The sequence below is a fragment of the Scyliorhinus canicula genome, chromosome 15 (genome assembly GCF_902713615.1).
Source record: "Scyliorhinus canicula chromosome 15, sScyCan1.1, whole genome shotgun sequence".
NCBI classification, from domain to species: Eukaryota; Metazoa; Chordata; class Chondrichthyes; order Carcharhiniformes; family Scyliorhinidae; genus Scyliorhinus; species Scyliorhinus canicula.
The window spans coordinates 86,746,405-86,765,037 of record NC_052160.1 but is presented as its reverse complement, the minus strand read 5'-3'; the positions used below and the strand labels follow the sequence as shown (position 1 = coordinate 86,765,037).

The 18,633-nt window shown below is 49.8% G+C and overlaps 1 protein-coding gene across 5 annotated transcripts in view; it reads left to right on the top strand.

Moving 5' to 3' along the window:
• sycp1 (synaptonemal complex protein 1) overlaps positions 1-18,633 on the top strand; it is a 741,816-nt gene that overhangs the window by 659,019 nt on the left and 64,164 nt on the right. For all 5 annotated transcript variants that reach the window (XM_038820847.1, XM_038820848.1, XM_038820846.1 and 2 more), the window contains one exon: positions 7,722-7,808. In XM_038820847.1, the coding sequence (XP_038676775.1) occupies positions 7,722-7,808 (87 nt within the window). The remainder of the gene's footprint in view (positions 1-7,721; positions 7,809-18,633) is intronic.

The window sequence follows — 18,633 nt, the reverse complement described above, 5'->3', positions numbered from 1 at the left end:
ACCAATGGCAGCTCACACTCCCAGGTACCGTAATACCCCTAGTCATACTACTACAGTCAGCCACAGGGCAGCCAGTGCCGCCTGGGAGGCAGTGGCAGCGGCCGTCAGCGCAGGGAGTGTCACCAGGAGGACCGCCACCCAGTGCCACAAGAATCTCAACGACCGCCACGGGGCTGCATGGACCCGTATCAGCCTCTTGGCACTGGTCCTGGCCACCCCCCTGCCCGACGACTCTCCCCTGGCCGCAGTCCCCAAGATCTGCCACCCCCTCCTCCCACCATCAGTAGCTAAGGACAGTTAGGATCACGATTGTTCACCATTAAAACACTGACGTTCCTGTCTCCACATGATTTGCATCAGCAGCTGTGTGGTGCTCACAGATTGTTCCCCGGACTCTTGTGAATGAAATGAAAATGAAATGAAATGAAATGAAAATCACTTATTGTCACGTGTAGGCTTCAATGAAGTTACTGTGAAAAGCCCCTAGTCGCCACATTCCGGCGCCTGTCCGGGGAGGCTGGTACGGGAATCGAACCGTGCTGCTGGCCTGCTTGGTCTGCTTTAAAAGCCAGCGATTTAGCCGAGTGAGCTAAACCAGCCCCTGTCCATCTTGTCCATTACTTTCAACCACCGAGGTGTGTTTCTACGCTGGTGGACAGTGGGGATGATAGCTGTGACGCATCCTTGGAGCTCTCCTCCGAGATGTTCTCTTGGGGTGCAGAGGGGTGGTCACTCCAGATGGGTCGGCACCAAAATTCCTGTGGTAGAATGGACATGTAGTCAGTGGGAGGGAAAGATCATCATGTCTGGCACAAACAACACATGTGACAGGCCATCTGGGTGGGTGCCGGATACTCACCTCTGCGGTGTCGGCCAATTTTAATGTCGGTGATTGATCCACCTCGTAGTGGTTGAGAACTCTGATGTCCGGTACCCCGCCACCCATCTCAGCACCCTCCCGTCTGTTTTGGGCCAACTTCTCCTGCAGGGACAAAGAGAAGACATCTTGAACTGCGCTCTTCATGCATCACTATGGGAGGCATGGTGGGGTGCAGTCATTGGCAGCGTTCCTGGTGATCAGGGGGTGCTGGGACACATGCGCGGTATTGTGCTGGTGGGGGGCAGTTTGCAATGCAATACCACCTTCAGCTGGGTCCCAGTCAGATGCCGAACCACTGGACTAGGTTATACCGGCGGTGATGCTGGCACTGGGATGCGGCCATCAGATTCAGAGGGAGATGTCAGCAACATTCCAGCAGGTTCATAGCTGATTGGTAGAGTCCCAAAAGCTATGGGTGCTGGAGATGGGTCCGGCAATGCGCGGCACCAAGACCAACACTGTTAGGTTGGTGACCACAGTGAAAAGCCTGGAGCTTGATGTCAGCAGCATGAATGGTGGTGTCCAAACCGTTGCCCAGTCAGTGACGGACATGGTGGAGGGCCTGGACAGTATCTCCGAGCTACTTAGCGCCTCTGAATCGTGGCAGGTCTCCTTGGTGGCATGGCTGCTTGCTGTCTGGGTGTGTCCCAGTCTCAGGTGGGCATTGCCGAGGTGTTTCAGAGCTTGTCCCATTCGCAGAGGTTCCTGTCTCAGAAGCAGGTGGGCATTGGCAAGGCATTTTAGAGCCTGGCCCGGTTACAGAAGGACATCGCTGAGAGCATCAACACCATAATGCAGACCATGAGGAGCCGCCAGGGCTGGCAGAGCCAGACGACGCAGGAGCCTCTGGAGCTCAATCCAGCTGCCCCTCTGTCCCAAGGTAACACCTGGGACCCTATGGGCACCGACCAGGAGAAGGGAATGCTGAAGGCCAACATGGAGCCCCCCCTACAGGAGACGACCATGCTCACCAGCTTTCTTGAGTCTTCCCCCTCTGACAACGGCGCGTTTCAGGGTCAGCGGGCACAACTGGGTGGCACGGTGAGGCATGTGCTACTGGCAAGTTGGCGAAGGCCCTCCAGCCTGGAGGCTTCCAGAGGACACCTGCCGGGGGCATTAAAAGCCATACAGTACGGTAAACAGCCGGCTGCCTTTGATGTGCATCCTGGGGACAAACATCGGCTTAGCGGTAGAGCACGGTGCGGGGGGGTGGGGGGGGGAGCACCATTAGTAGCAGGGGGGAGCACCATTAGTAGCATGGCACAGTTAGAATCACAATTGTTCACCATTAAAACACGTCAGACCTGAGACATGTGAAGCATCTGTCATGTTATTGTGCACCGCAGGCAGGCTTGCACCCCTTACCCCGGTTGTTCTCGGCTCTCCCCTGGCCCCAGTCCCCGAGATCTGCCAACCTCTCTTCCCACCATAAATACCTTAGGACAGTTAGGATCACGATTGTTCACCATTAAAACACGTCAGACTTGAGACATGAGAAGCATCTGGATTGGATTGGATTTGTTTATTGTCACGTGTACCGAAGTACACTGAAAAGTATTTTTCTGCAAGCAGCTCAACAGATCATTAAGTACATGAAAAGAAAAGGAAATAAAAGAAAATATATAAGAGGGCAACACATGGTACACAATGCAGCTACATAAACACCGGCATCGGGTGAAGTACACAGGGGTGTGGTGTTAATGAGTTCAGTCCATTAGAGGGTCGTTTAGGAGTCTGGTAACACTGGGAAAAAGCTTTTTTGAGACTGTGTGTGTTCTCAGTCTTTTCTATCTCCTGCCCGATGGAAGAACATAGAACAGTACAGCACAGAACAGGCCCTTCGGCCCTCGATGTTGTGCCGAGCAATGATCACCCTACTCAAACCCACGTATCCACCCTATACCCGTAACCCAACAACCTTAACCTTACTTTTTAGGACACTACGGGCAATTTAGCATGGCCAATCCACCTAACCCGCACATCTTTGGACTGTGGGAGGAAACCGGAACACCCGGAGGAAACCCACGCACACACGGGGAGGACGTGCAGACTCCGCACAGACAGTGACCCAGCCGGGAACCGAACCTGGGACCCTGGAGCTTGGAAGAGTTGAGTAAGCCGGGTGGGAGATGTCTTTGATTATGCTGCCCGCTTTCCCCAGGCACCGGGAGGTGTAGATGGAGTCAATGGATGGGAGGCAGGTTTGTGTGATAGACTGGGCTTTGTTCACGACGCTCTGAAGTTTCTTGCGGTCTTGGGCCAAGAAGTTGCCATACCAGGCTGTGAATAAGCCAGATAGGATGCTTTCTATGGTGCATCTGTAAAAGTTGGTAAGAGATAATGTGGACTTGCCGAATTTCCTTAATTCCATGAGGAAGTCTTGGTGGTGGCTGTCACGTTATTGTGCACTGCAGGCGTCCTCCAGCCCCTCCTGATCCAGCTTGTCCTCACTCTCCTCCTCTGACGAGTCTGCATGGTCATCCTCCACCTCCAGCACGTTGCTCTGCTGATGTGCCAGGTTGTGGAGGGCACATCAGATCGCTACAAAGCGGGTGATCCACCGGGGAGTGTACTGCAGTGCACCACCGGAGCGGTTAAGGGATCGGAATCCCACTTTGAGCAGTACCATGCACCAATCAATGGCAGCCTGAGTCGCCACATGGGCCTCGTTTGTCAGGTCTCCACATTGATTTCCCGCCTCCGCACTGGCATCATTAACCAGGATCTGAGTGGGTACCCGTTATCTCCCAAGAGCCAACCGGTCATCCTGGGGTGTCTCTTGGAAACGCAGGGGTCTCTGATGAGGGGGAGGGGCATATTGGACCTGTGGGCACTGAGCCTCTTGCCCAACAGCCTCGGGGCAACCCTCCCACCGATAGGGGCTGACCCCTTGGACCTGGCCTGTCCTCAACCGGTGGCAGTCCTATTTACGAAATGGTTACCCACCTCCTCCGATCCCAACAGCAGCCATTTCACGAGCTTCATGTTTTTGAATAGGCGTGCTAAAGGGCACCCGCATGACCGCCGGCTGGGGAGCGGGTTAGATCATGGGAGGTCATTAGATAGGGAGCCCTTCCTATTAATGGGATGGAGATTGACCTTAACTAGTGATTATTGGTTTCTTGCTATGCCGGGGCAGGTTCCAGATCTTTCCAATGGGATCTGTCCTTTAGAGTAGCGCCTGCCTTGGTTCCCGATTTCGGACTCTCACAATCTAACCGGCTTGCTCGGATTCGCACCCAGCAATGTGGCCATTAGATTGTGCCCTATGTGTAAGATGTAACTTTGTGCTGCTTAGTGTATCCTGCTTGGGTGCAAAGATCTGAATTCCATGGAAGGAACACGTTGGGGAGTTTGACCCCGACTCACTCGGTCTCATTTTATCTATGTTTGTGCTTTACCTGTTTTGCATTGATGAGGCTTTTTTCTCTTTTTATTTTGTTTTGATATAATTGTAAAAATGTGAAAGCTTCAGCAAAAGCACATTTTTTTAAAAGGACTCACATTTATATAATGCATCTTAGGAGCACCAGAAGTCAAAAAACACTTTACAGCCAAAGGCACGATGGCACAGTGTTTAGCACTTCTGTCTCACAGCTTCAGACACCCGGGTTCAATTCTGGCTTGCAGTGACTGTATGGAGTTTGCACTTTCTCCCCTGTCTGCTTGGGTTTCCTCCAGGTGCTCTGGTTTCCTCACACAGTTTAAAGATGTACAAGCTAGGTGGATTGGCAACGCTAAATTGCCTATTAGGGTCCAAATGGAGTTATTGGGTTGCAGGCTTACTGGGATAAGATGGAGGCATGCGCTTAGGTAGGGTGCTCTTTTCAAGGGACAGTGCAGACTCAATGGGTCACATGGCCTCCTTCTGCACTGCAGGAATTCTACAATTCTATGAAATGTGATTACTGTTGTAATGTAGGAAACGGGGCAGCCAATTTGTGCACAGCAAGCTCCCACAAACAGCAATGCAAAATCAACTAGATAATCTGCTTTTATGATGTTGATTGAGGAATAAATATTGGCCAAAACATACCTTGGTCTTGTTCAAAATAATACCATGGAATATTTTATGTCCGAACTCTCCTCCGATGATAGAGCACTCCATCAATGCAGCAGTGGAGTGTCAGACCTGGGGCGAAATTCTCCGACCCCACGCAGGGTCGGAGAATCGGCCGGCAGCGGCGTTATTCCCGCTCCCGCCATGTTTATAATTTACCGAACCGCCATTAAACGGCGTAGTTCAAATCCCGCCGGCAGCCTCCGAGAACAGCTGGCGCCAGCGGGATGTCATTTAATTTTTATGTTGAATAATTCTCCGGCCCGGATGGGCCGAAGTCCCACCGACGTGGCCACGGGTCACGTCGGCGAAAATCACAGTAGGTTTATAACGGCGTCAACCATTGATGATGATTTACGCCGTTCAATTACCTACATCGAGTGCAGCGCGGGGAGGAGGAGAGTACCGGCGTTTGTGTGGGGGGGGGAGGAGGAGAGTACCAGCGTTTGTGTGGGGGGGGGGGAGGAGGAGAGTACCGGCGTTTGTGTGGGGGGGGGGAGGAGAGTACCGGCGTTTGTGTGGGGGGGGGGGAGAGTACCGGCGTTTGTGGGGGGGGGGGGGGAGAGTACCGCCGTTTGTGTGGGGGGGGGGGGAGGAGGAGAGTACCGGCGTTTGTGGGGGGGGGAGAGTACCAGCGTTTGTGGGGGGGGGAGAGTACCAGCGTTTGTGGGGGGGGGGGAGAGTACCGGCGTTTGTGTGGGGGGGGGAGGAGAGTACAGGCGTTTGTGGGGGGGGGAGAGTACCGGTGTTTGTGGGGGGGGAGGAGGAGAGTACCGCCGTTTGTGGGGTGGGGGGGAGAGTACCGGCATTTGTGGGGATGGGGGAGTAGGGGTGGGGTTGGGGGGGGGGGGAGTACCGGCGTTTGTGGGGGGTGGAGAGTACCGGCATTTGTGGGGGTGGGGGTGTAGGGGTAGAGGTAGGGGGGTAGGGGGTTGGGGTAGGGGGCAGCGGCGTGCAGAGGGGTGGGGAGAGTACCGGCGTTTGTGTGGGGGGGGAGGAGGAGAGTACCGCCGTTTGTGGGGGTGGGGGGAGAGGACCGGCGTTTGTGGGGATGGAGGGGTGGGGGTGGGGGGGGGGAGTACCGGCGTTTGTGGGGGGGGAGAGTACCGGCGTTTGTGGGGGGGGGAGAGTACCGGCATTTGTGGGGGTGGGGGGGGGGTTAGGGGTAGAGGTAGGGGGGTAGCGGGTTGGGGTAGGGGCAGCGGCGTGCAGAGGGGGGGGCGACGATGCGTTGGCCCCGGGCATCCATTGGATGGGGGCATCAGCAGATCTTCCTCAAGGCTCCCCTTCCTCCCACAGCTGCCTTGTCTTTGTTTGAGAGAGAGAGAGGGAGATTGTGGGGACAGATGGAGAGAGAGAGACAGAGAGAGGGAGTCCCGTCCGTCCTCTGGCTGAGAGCAGGGCTTTGGTGAGTATATTGCAATCTGCCTAAACCCAGGAATATTGCCTGGTTAGAATGCAGAGGGAAATGCTGGGATCCCGGGGTGGGAGATGTGTCTGGATTTGTCTATTTCAGCTTCAGCCTCTGCGATTTCAGGTCAGTTTCACAACAACAGGAAAAACGCGCGGAGGGAGAGGGAAAAACTTTTGGCAAAGTTTCTGGGTTCTGCCTTTATAATTCACAGCACAGAAAGGGTTCTGCGCTGTGAATTATCAAGGCACCTTTTCTAATCCTGGGGAGAAACAACCTTTTGAAGAGTCTGAGGAAATAAGCAGGAATTTGGATTAATTCTGCCTCCCCACCCCCTGGGCCTCTTTCTCCTCCCTCCCCTTTCTCCTCCCTCCCACTTTCTCCTCCCTCCCCCTTTCTCCTCTCTCTCTCACATTCTCTTCATCCTGCCCTTTGTTCCAGAGCTATTTGATCCCCCTGTGCACTGGCACAGATTTACAGTACGGTTTAAGTTCTGTGTTTACCCCAGGTGTGGGGGCGGGGAAAAGAGGGATGGATGAGGTTAGATGGAGGATGATTTGGGAGGGGGGGCGGGGTGGTTCAATGCAGTGCCCCTGAGGAATGCCGAACCTTCCCTCTTTTCCCCGCCCCCACACCTGGGGTAAACACAGAACCTAAACCGCACTGTAAATCTGTGCCAGTGCACAGGGGGATCAAATAGCTCTGGAACAAAGGGCAGGATGAAGAGAATGTGAGAGAGAGAGAGGCCTTCGGAGAATTTCACCCTGATTACTGTGCTTATGTCCTCTAGTGTAACTGGGCCCCATAATCCGCTGATTCAGAAGTGAAAGTACTACTAACTGAACCACAGCTGAAATACCAACACTCCTGACTGTCCTCCCCTCTTCCACCTTTCATAAACTTGTGAACTAATCTAAACTCTGCTGACCAGATCCTAGTTCATACCAAGTTGCATTGATTCATTGTCCCTGTACTTGCTCATTACATTGGCTACTGTCCACACTGCCTCAATTTTAAAAGGCTCACCTTTGTTTTCAAATCTGTTCATCCTTCATAATTTACAAACCCTCCTACAGCCCCACAATCCTACCAACTGCTTAAGCCTAAACTCTAGAATTTGCTCCTGAATCTTTTCTGCCTCTTTACTTCTCTCTTCTCCTTCAAGACACTACTTAAAGCATTCAATATTCTGGCCTCATATCTCCTTAAATGGTTTGGTGTCAAGTTCTTTTTGTTAATGCTTCTGTGAAGTATTTTGAGATGTTTAACAATGTTAAAGGCACTGTACGAATGCAAGTTTTTGTTTTTCTTGTGGTATAAACTGACATTTTTAACCTTCACAATTTTGTTTTAAACACATTTTAAAATAGAGCATGATTCCGGAATCTGAAATGTTCAGAGAATTGTATAAAGGAAACTCAGAAGCTGCTTATCTCTTTGGAAAGTCACAACAGCAGGTATGTCATAATTAAATATATAAATTCAAATTCATGAACACAAATAGTATTCATGAAAAGTGATATCTCAGAAAAGCTGATCTCTTACAGTCAGCCACTGACAATTTGGAGGGAGCGACGGCTTGGGGTGGTGGAAGACAAGATGGGTCTTAATGGAAGTGGGGAGTGAGGGAGGGCCAGCTGCAACCGCAACATGGAAGGGACATTGGTGTTCCGGACGGTTGAAGGAAGGTTTCCAGGCATGGCAGGGAAAGAAAGGTCATGTTCAGCAAAGGGGAGACTTCCTTGAGAAGTAGGGAGGAGAACTCCTGCCTCTCCTGGCCCAGAAGGAATTCTGTAAAAGGCACTTAAATTATTAAACCAAAATCTCCCTCCCTTTTGCTGTCAGGTTTCCTAAGCCTTGCACTGCAAAAGACTGATTTAAATGTATTCATGAATTTCCCTGCCTCCCTACAGAAGGACACTCACAAGCCATATAGCCTGTCTTTAGCTGTAGATATTGTGGTTTTTCAGTTTCCTTTTTTGAAAATATTAAGCACTTTACCAGAGTTAATGTTGAGAACAGTCTGTTCTATTATGAATGCCATCCCTCCCACATTATCCTGTGAATTGATGTATTTTTAATCAGTTGCCTTTTCTTTGAGTCTGTTTCATTGTCCATTAACTAGAGGGGAGATTAAAAGATTTTTATAACTTTTAGTGGAGAGTTCAAATTTTTGTTTTCATGTCCTTTCGTCTGAACTTATTGTCCCAGTTGTTCCTACACCCTGGGCTCGTGTGTAGTCAATTCCAGACCCACCACAATTGAAATTAACACTTCATTTTTAGAAATTCTCAGATTCTTTTTTCTTTAGCTGCCCAATAACAACAATCACCAGGTTTGTAAATGTAAAAACAATTAATTGTTATTAATAACAATAACTATGGTGGCGATTCTCCGAGCTCCACGCTGGGCCGGAGAATTGCCACAACTGCGCCATGACGCCAGCGTGTAATTCTCCAAGGTGCGGAGAATCGGCGCGATTTGCGCCGGCACGTTTGGTGCGGGGCCGCCAATTCTCCGGCCCAGATGGGCTGAGCGGCTGCGCGGATACGTCAGAGCCCCGCCAGCGCCGTTCACCCCTGTCGCTGCTGGCGGGAACTCTGCGCGAACGGTCGGGTGTGCGGCCTGTAGGTGGGAGGAGGGCTCCTTCACCGGGGGGGGGGGACCTCCAATGGGGTCTGGCCCGCGATCGGGGCCCACCGATCAACGGGCCGGCCTCCCCACCCCCCCGCCGGGCCGACTTCCCTGCTCGGCCAGCCCCTGATCACCGACGTCATGTTGAGTCGGGCCTGGTGCGCTAAAGAAGTCCCCCCCGCACGCGCAGGTTGGCACGGCCCAACTGCGCATGCGTGGGTTGGCACAGTGCCCATTTGGCGCCGGGAAAAGAGGCTGGAGCGGCGTGAACCGCTCCAGTGCCGTGCTGGCCCCCCGTGGGGGACAGAATTGGTCGTATCTGGCCTGGTTCACACCGTCGTGAAACGCGACGGCTTTCACGATGGCGCGAACACTTGGGCTCCATTTCAGAGAATCGCCCCTATAAGTAAATAGGCACTCGATACAACTGGTTAACTATTATCTAATTCCAAACCTCCCTTCTTTAATTCACCCCATCCTCCACAAATGCGAACACACACACAGGGGTGTAAAAGGAAAATAATATGAAAAGTGAGAAGGATAAAAGTCTCTGATAAGGTGAATATATTCCAGTACATCTTTTAGTCCAGGCCTTCAGTTGGGTGTTCTTGCTTTCTTTAATGATTCTCACTGTAGATTCATCAGGGTCTCAAGTCTTTGCTGCAGATTCAGAAGCAAATCAGGCAGAAAACCTATTTGGAGAAAGAGAGATAGAGCGAGAGAGAGCAACTCACAGCTTCTTCTCTCAGTGTCCAGAAAAGTTCTGTTTCCTCTTCCTGGGTTCTCTGAGAACATCCCATCTGGTAGGACCCAATCATTGTCTGTTGCAGGGCAGAATATGGTCTTAGGCCAATCATTGGCCATCGGCCAACCAATTGAACCTGAGCTATTGGGTGCCAGAAAATCTGAGTTCTTCTGTTGACAATCTAAATTTTCATAGCACAGTGTACAATTTTGCAACTTTTAGGTTCCTGACTTCCTCTGCTCAACTTAAAAGGTATATGTCCATTGAATATTCACAGATCAAAAATAATAACAAAGTAAAATAAATGGGAAATAAGGGAATCAACAGGAAATGTCCTTACACAGTTAAATTACTTCTTATTTAAAGCTTATTTATTCCTTTCGTTAGTTTAAAGACGCGTTCTGTGGAATTAAATGCTCTCCCTTTCTCCCTGGAGGCGTGGTCAGAAGCTGGGGTGTTGTGTGATGTAGGAGAATGTGGCATGGAGATTCTACCACCTTCATACCTCCATCCTATGAAGTCTGAGGCGGGAAGGCTTGGGGGCAGCTCGGAGGCCAATTGAGGAGGCCATTTACAGGCGTTAATTCATTGGGAGGTTTCACACTGTCCAGGTTAGTGCCTGATTTGCTCAGAATAGGGGCAGACTTTGCCTGTCAGTTTCCAACTGGTTGGCACACATTGCTATCACTAAATGCTACCCACAGAGCCACCCCCAAATTCTTAATACTAGAATAATTAAGTATCACTTAATGCTGCCCACACAGCCACCCCTAAATTCTTAACACCAGAAAAATTAAGTTCAGCCACTTATGTCTTTCTTTATCATTTAGCCCCTCAATTACTCAAATAATTCTGAGCCATATAATTCTTAAGCACTGAAATTTTACTTTCATAAGTGTGAAGTCTCATTCCATCCTTTTCAATTATTGTTGAAAGAATTTTTAAAAAATACATGATACATACTCTTTCTGTCTCTTATTCTTTTCTCTCAATCTAATTTTCTTTCCCACTCTTTATTTTACTTTTTCTACATAATTCCACATTGAATTATATATTCTAATTTGCACTTCCAAGTTTTGACTGCAATATTAACTCTTGAGGCCCATCTGGAGAGAATGGACCATTCCGTGAGGAACTTAGAGGTTCATTGCTTCCGTAAGTGGCATTTTAACACAACCAGTTCATTATAATTTTACTTATTGGGTTTGGTGCGCAAATAGCATGGCAGCAGGTATTTTGAATGCCTGCATGATGCAATTTCAACTCCAGTATTTAAAGATACTGTATGACAAATGGATTTAGGATGCTAAAAGGCTGCAGTCCACTTCAATTACTTCTCCCTTGATGTACTACTGGGAAATGTGAGGAGCCTGAAGGAGATATTATTCCACAACAATGGGAGAAGGAAATGTGTTACTGCCAAAACGATGTGGCTGGAGATGTACCAGGAGACCCAGTGGTACAGACACTATGCTAAACTGGAGTCCGTGCAGGAAGCATTTTAACCAGGTCAGAATAGTTACACATTAACCTACATTCTTGGGGCAGCACCGTGGCACAGTGGTTAGCACTGCTACCTCATGGTGCCAAGGATCGGGTTCGATCCCGGCCTTGGGTCACTGTCCGTGTGGAGTTCGCATATTCTTCCCATCTCTGCATGGGTCTCACCCCCACAACATAAAAGATCTGCAGGGCAGGTGGATTGACCACACTAAATTGCCCCTTAATTGGAAAAAAATGAATTGGGTACTTGAAATTTTTTATTTAAAAACCTACATTCTGCTATGCCCACTCCCACTTCCTCATTCTGCCTTGTCAAGCCGATGCCTTAATCTTGTCTTGCAAGTGCATCTATCCTTCATTTTCCATTCACTGCCTCTGATGCTTGTGCTGTGGGGGGTGAGGGTTGGAGAGAGCCCTGTTACTTGTGCTGTGGTAGTTATGGAGACAGACACCGATGCTTGTGAAGGTGGTTCCCCATGTCCAATGGGGCGGGGGTCATTTCTGTGCCGATCAGGGTGCCTTTTAAAGATGACGCCCCAATCCAAAAAAAGTGTCCAAAAAAATGTTCAGTGGGGGATACAGGGTTACGGGGATAGAGTAGATATGTGGGGCATGCCGGGTGGGAGAATCGCAGGAGGGCCGCACTGGCACCCCCCGTGATTCTCCCACCTCCCCCCCCCCCCCCAAAATGGCGTGTCGCGTTTTGCGACACGCCGCTCGGAGTATCGCCCCTCGCCGTTTTTCCGGGCGACCGGCGATTCTCCGGCCCGCATGGGCCGAGTGGCCTGACGACCCCGACGGGTTCACGCCGGTGGCAACCACACCTGGTCGCTGCCGGCGTGAACAGCGCGCAACAGGTAAGTGTGGGGCCTGTTGGGGGAGGAGAGAGGATCGAGCACCACGGGCGAGCTCGTGAGGGGACTGGCCCGCGATCGGTGCCCACTGATCGTCGGGCCGGCGTCTCTAAGAGACGCACTCTTTCCCCTCCGCCGCCCCGCAAGATCAAGCCGCCACGTCTTGCGGGGCAGCGGAGGGGAAGACGGCAACCGCGCATGCGCGGGTTGGAGCCGGCCAACTTGCGCATGCGCGGCTGATGCGCTGGCCGTGTCATTCTCGGCGTGCCGCTTTGACGCAAGCGTCAAAGCCCGGCGGCCGAGTTTCCCGCAACGCCGCTCTTAGCCCCCCGGGGGAGGGAGAATAGGGGGTGAGGAGTGGCCTCCGACGCCGGAGTGAAACACTCCGGGTTTCACTCCGGCGTCGGCCGTTGCGGAGAATTTCGCCCGTGGGCTTCAGTCGGGTGCTCTTTGTAAGGACTGGTGTAGACTCATTGGGCCGAATGCCCTCCTTCTGCACTGTAAATTCTATGATTCTATGATCTCTGAGGAGCAGACATTTCTGGCTGTATCAGAACCCGCCCCACCAGATGGCAGCATAAACCTCACCCAATGATTTTTTAATTTTTGGAGTTCCAGAAAAACTGGTCTAAAAACTCGGCTGTGCAGCTGGAGAGCTACACACCAGTTTTTAGCCAGTGCCCTACATTCTGAGTGTATATTACGTTCAGTACTCCCATTGGGCAGGGTATCGATTAAAATATTTGCCAATTAGAATCCCATAAAATGTCTCCACGAAGTCCAGTGTTTTGGCAGGTGGAATTTTTTAACGATTGTTATCACCTGCATGAACCACATGGGGATGAACTAATTAGCCACTCCATGAGCCTCATAGAATATAAGCTTCCCCTTTGAGGGGCGCGGCCCCGTCAGCGGAGGAATGGACTCTGTCATAAAAGCCGGACCAAATGGGAGCCAAGCAGAGTAGTCCCGGCTAGAATGGAATGTATAGTGCTGGCTAGGATGGAGTGTATTGTGTACATAATTTGCTTTGCAATAAATTAAGTTTCTTTATGCCTCTTATTTAGGACTCCACTGTGGCCATTAAAATAGCCGTTTTTTTGTTTTTTGGGGTCACACTAGGATGAAAAGTTTAGTGCATATTTAACCAGATGTAATTTTCTTAGTTATTTTAGTTTCCCTTAAAACATTTCCTCCGGGTTTTTCAGCCCAGCACTTTACTCCAATACATCAACACTAGCATTTGGTCGAATCTAAGTACATTACTAGTTCTGTTGGCTAATCAAACTTCACAATTGCTGTTTCTTCCTTAGCTATAACATCACTTTTCAGTGTTGATACAATTGAGCCGTATGAGTGTAACACCCTCTCAATAGGATTGTTAACTTAAAGTCATATCAGACATGCTTTTAAATTTACTTCATACTGGTACTGAATAAATTTAAAAGCTTCAAGAAGCCTGACTTTCAATTTTAAATTCTATTTTAATCTTGTTAACACATTTCTCAAATTCTACTGTATGACCCAGAAAAAAATGGTTAACATGCATGTTGTAACCTGTCTGGATCCTTTTGGATAGGGACTTATTTTTGGATTTATTTTTGTTTATTGACAAAAAAAAAAGCAATTACATAAAACAATAAACAAGCAACAATACAATAAGGTCATCAACATTCCACGTTTGCAAAGAAGACAAACCAACTCACGGATCAATGACATGAACCAAAAAAGCAGGCAATAATGCAATGAAGGCACCAGCATCCAAATCAATCAGCTCCCTCCTTCGCACCTCCACAGCAGACTAGCATCAGTGGAAAAGCGCTGGGAGGTGACGCAATGATGCCCTGGAAAGTCACACTGGCGCGTAGCACAGCGGAAAAGTGAGTGAACGTCTCCTCCGTGGGCGAAGACACAGATAAAGGACATGGCCTCCAAATGGCAACAGTGGATAATTAACAATACAATAAGGATATCAGCATCCAAAACAACCCACAATTCCCTCCCCCTCCCACAGCATCTGACCACAGGACATGGCGGAAGAGCGAGAGAGCACCCCATCCGGGAGCCAAACAGCAGCCAAAAAGGACAGCATATGACAAACACATCGAGCAATACACAGTCGACAGCACAGAAACACTCCCTCCCTCCCACAGCCCTAGCCGTAGACCTGCATCAGTGGAAAGTCACTAAACCAATCCACCTGAAAAGTCACACCGACACAGCATGGCGGAAGAGAGAGCAGCTCACGCTCCCCTCTCCAACGTGACAGTGATCCCAGAAACTCGAGGCCATCAGCACGGTAGCATTGTGGATAGCACAATTACTTCTCAGCTCCAGGGTCCCAGGTTCGATTCCGGCTTGGGTCACTGTCTGTGCGGAGTCTGCACATCCTCCCCGTGTGTGCGTGGGTGTCCTCCGGGTGCTCCGGTTTCCTCCCACAGTCCAAAGATGTGCAGGTTAGGTGGATTGGCCATGATAAATTGCCCTTAGTGACCAAAATTGCCCTTAGTGTTGGGTGGGGTTATTGGGGTATGGGGATAGGGTGGAGGTGTTGACCTTGGGTAGCGTGCTCTTTCCAAGAGCCGGTGCAGACTCGATGGGCTGAATGGCCTCCTTCTGCACTGTAAATTCTATGATACTATGAAACAAGAGGGGCCATAGCAGACAAACCCACAGCCTCTAGGCAGTAAACAATAACATTGCAATAACATGATGTGGAGATGCCGGCGTTGGACTGGGGTGAGCACAGTAAGAAGTCTTACAACACCAGGTTAAAGTCCAACAGGTTTGTTTCAAACACGAGCTTTCGGAGCACGGCTCCTTCTTCAGGTGAATGCCCTACATTCACCTGAAGAAGGAGCCGTGCTCCGAAAGCTCGTGTTTGAAACAAACCTGTTGGACTTTAACCTGGTGTTGTAAGACTTCTTACATTGCAATAACAAGCAGACCGCTTCCAAACACAAAATCTAAACAGTCAACAATACAAAAAAGCATCAGCATTTTGCACAGCTTCCAAATCAGGAGCAGTAAATAGTCACTAGCACAATAAAGTCACCATTAGTCCACAAGGTATCTCGACACAGCCTTCAAGTTGTTCAGTGCAATCAGGTTGCAACCCTTCTCACCTGCAGTACCAGCATCCAATCACCTGAACCACCCAGTCTAAAGTCCGGGCTACAAGAATAAAGCAACTCACACTTCCAAACATGAAACAGTTAAAATGCAATAAACAGGCAATATAACAACAAAGTTATCAGCAAACTGCAAGAGTATACCCGCCCCCATCTTCAGCTCAGTAATAGGTTGGCTTTCCCCTTGCCTCACTCCAGGTCAAAGAATCATAAGGGACAGTAATGAGCAGACACACGTTCCCAGGTAGTTGCACTCCTCCTCTCTTGTCACCTCTGGTAGTTCCAGCCTCTCCAGGTAGAAATAATCATTACCGGAAGCCACACAAACACAAAGCAGAAGTGTCATGAAAGCACCCCTTCCCCATCTTCAGTCCAGTAGCAGGCTAAGCCAAAACCTCCCTTCACCTCACTCCAGGTCAAAGAAGCAGTAGGGGCAACAGCAAGCAGATTTACCGCCTCCACGTAGCTTGTGATTTGCCTATGTTACGACTCATTTTCCTCTGGCTTGAAAAAGCACCCCTCTTCTGACTGGTAGCAGGCAATCCAATTCCTCCCAATTGCCCGGCCTCACTCTAGGTCAAAGAAGCAGAAGGGGCAGCAAACAGAAACTAAGCCTGCAAGCAGCTCGCTGCTAAAAGCAGGAGCACGCAGAAGAAACAACCTGCAGTTAGCCGGAGAATGGGGAATGTGAGCTCCCCTGACAAGGGGCGGGGCAATCGTTAGCCTTCCAGCTGTATAAATCGAGCCAGCCAGTATTCTACCGGCTAGAGAGAGCCAGTATGGAACTACTGGTGCGGTATAGATATTGTTATAAATAAAAGTTACTTTGTGTTTAACTCAACAAAGTCATGCTGGACTCTACGTGTCCCTCACAAAAGTGCACCAAAAGAGGCCAGAAATGTTTCCAATGACAGCAATATAACATGTCAGGATCTGCTTTTAGTTGAACACAACCTGGGCGAGATTCTCCGCAAATGCGGAGAATCGTAAAGGCTGCCGTGGGACAGGCCGTGACCCACGGCAGCCTTCACGCCCACTTCCGGGGCAGATTCTCCTCCCCGGGCGGGGCTAGGATCGTGGCCCCGTGCGTCACGGCGGCGCGGCCTTGACGACGGTCGTCAAGGCCGCACGCCAAGCGTCACAGTAGCTGATGCGGCCGATGACGTCAGCCGCGCATGCGCAGGTTGGACAATGCCAACCCGCGCATGCGCAGTTGCCATCTTTTCCCTCAGCCGCCCTGCAAGACGTGGCGGCTTGATCTTGCGGGGCGGCGGAGGGAAAAGAGTGCGTCCGTTACAGCCGTGGTACTGCCGTGCCAATCGGGGCCCCAGATGCTCCAAACGGGCATCTGGCGCCCATTTTACGACGGCAGCGAGCAGGTGTGTTTGCTGCCGTGTTGAAACGGGCATGAAGGCCCGGCCCATCAGCCTCGGAGAATCGCCGCTCGCCGTAAAAAACGGCGAGTGGCGATTTGTGGCGTGGGTCGGGCGTGGGGGTGGGAGAATAGCGGGAGGGCATGAAAAATGTCGGGAGGCCCTCCCGCTATTCTCCCACCCGGCGTGGGGGGCGGAGAATCGCGCCCCCTATCTTTAACAACGCAAATCTAACAAAATATATTATATGCCGTAAAGTATAGATGTATTTCTTTAGTTTCCATAGATTTTCATCTGCAACAGCTCCATCTTCAGGTATTTCAGAAATACTTCTCTGAAAAATATCACCCTGCAGATATGCAGCTTTTATGTTGATTAACAGGGGGATGGGAACTGATAGGAAGCCGGAGGGAAGTAAAGTGGGACAGAAATAAAAAGCAATAAGGGAAAAAGTGAAAGGCAGAGAAACCAAAGTCAAAAATAAAATAGGGCCAGAGTACAGAGACTGTGGGTAACTCAGTGAATGGGTCCTGTAAGGTTAAGAGAAATGAAACACAAGGAGAGTGTACAAAACATGACTGGACAGATTGTCTGAGAAAGCAGGGCAGAGAGCAAGGCATTCATTTCAATGCAAATGGCCTGATGGGCAAGGCAGATGAACTCAGGGTGTGGATGGGTAGATGGGATTGGGATTTACAACTATTACTGAAACATGGCTAAAGGAGGGGCAGGATTGGCAGCTCAATTTTCCAGGGTGCAGATGGAGAATGAAGAAGGTTATCTAGGAACTGAAAAATAAGAAGGGAGAGAACACTTTGATAGTATAGTACTACAGGCCCCCAAACAGTCAGTGGGAAATTGGGAGAAAATCCTTAAGGAGATTACTGATGCAAAAAAAATAGGGACTTTAACTTTCCTAACATTGACTGGGACAGCCATAGCATTAGGGGCTTGGATGGAGAGCAATTTGTTGAGTGTATTCAGGAGGAATTTCTCATTATGTGGATAGCAAAACTTGACCTCCTCTTGGGAAATAAGGAAGGGCAGGTGGCAGAAGCATTAGTGAGGGATCACTTTGGGACCAGTGCCCATAATTCCATTAGTTTTAAGATAACTATGGAGAATGATAGGCCCTAAAATTCTAAATTGGGGCATGGCCAATTTTGATGGTATTATACAGGAACTTTCAAAAGTTGATTGGGGGAGTCTGTCGGCAGACAAAGGGATGGCTGGTAAGTAGGAGGTTTTCAAAAGTGTGTTAACCAGGGTTCAAGGTAAACACATTCCTTTTCAAGGGAAGGACAAGGCAGGTAGAAGTAGGGAACCCTGGATGACTCGGAATATTGAGGCCTTGGCCAGAAAGAAGAAGGAGGCATATGACGTATGAGTAGGGCCTTTTAAGGATCTACAGGGTTATCTATGTGTAGATCCACAAGAGATGGGTAAGATTCGGAATGAATATTTCTCATCGGTATTTACTGTTGAGAAAAGCATGGAGTTAGGGAACTTGGGGAAATAAATAGTGATGTCTTGAGGAGTGTACATGTTACAGAGAAGGAGGTGCTGGATGTCTTAAAGTGCATCAAGATAGATAAATCCCTTGGACCTGATGAAATGTACCCCAAGACATTGTGGGAGGCAAGAGTGGAAATTGTGGGTCCCCTAGTAGAGATATTTGAACCGTTAACAGCCACAATTAAGATTGGGGGGTAGCAAATGTTGTGCCTTTGTTTAAGAAGGGCCGCAGGGGAAAGTCTGGAAACTGCAAACCGGTGAGCCTAATATCTGTGGGACATAGAGAACATAGAAAAATACAGCACAGAACAGGTCCTTCGGCCCACGATGTTGTGCCGAACGTTTGTCCTAGATTAAGAAGAAATGAATCTACACCCCATCATTCTACCGTAATCCATGTACCTATCCAATTGCCGCTTGAAGGTCCCTAATGTTTACGACTCTACTTCCACAGGCAGTGCATTCCATGCCCCCACTACTCTCTGGGTAAAGAACCTACCTCTGACATCCCCCCGATATCTTCCACC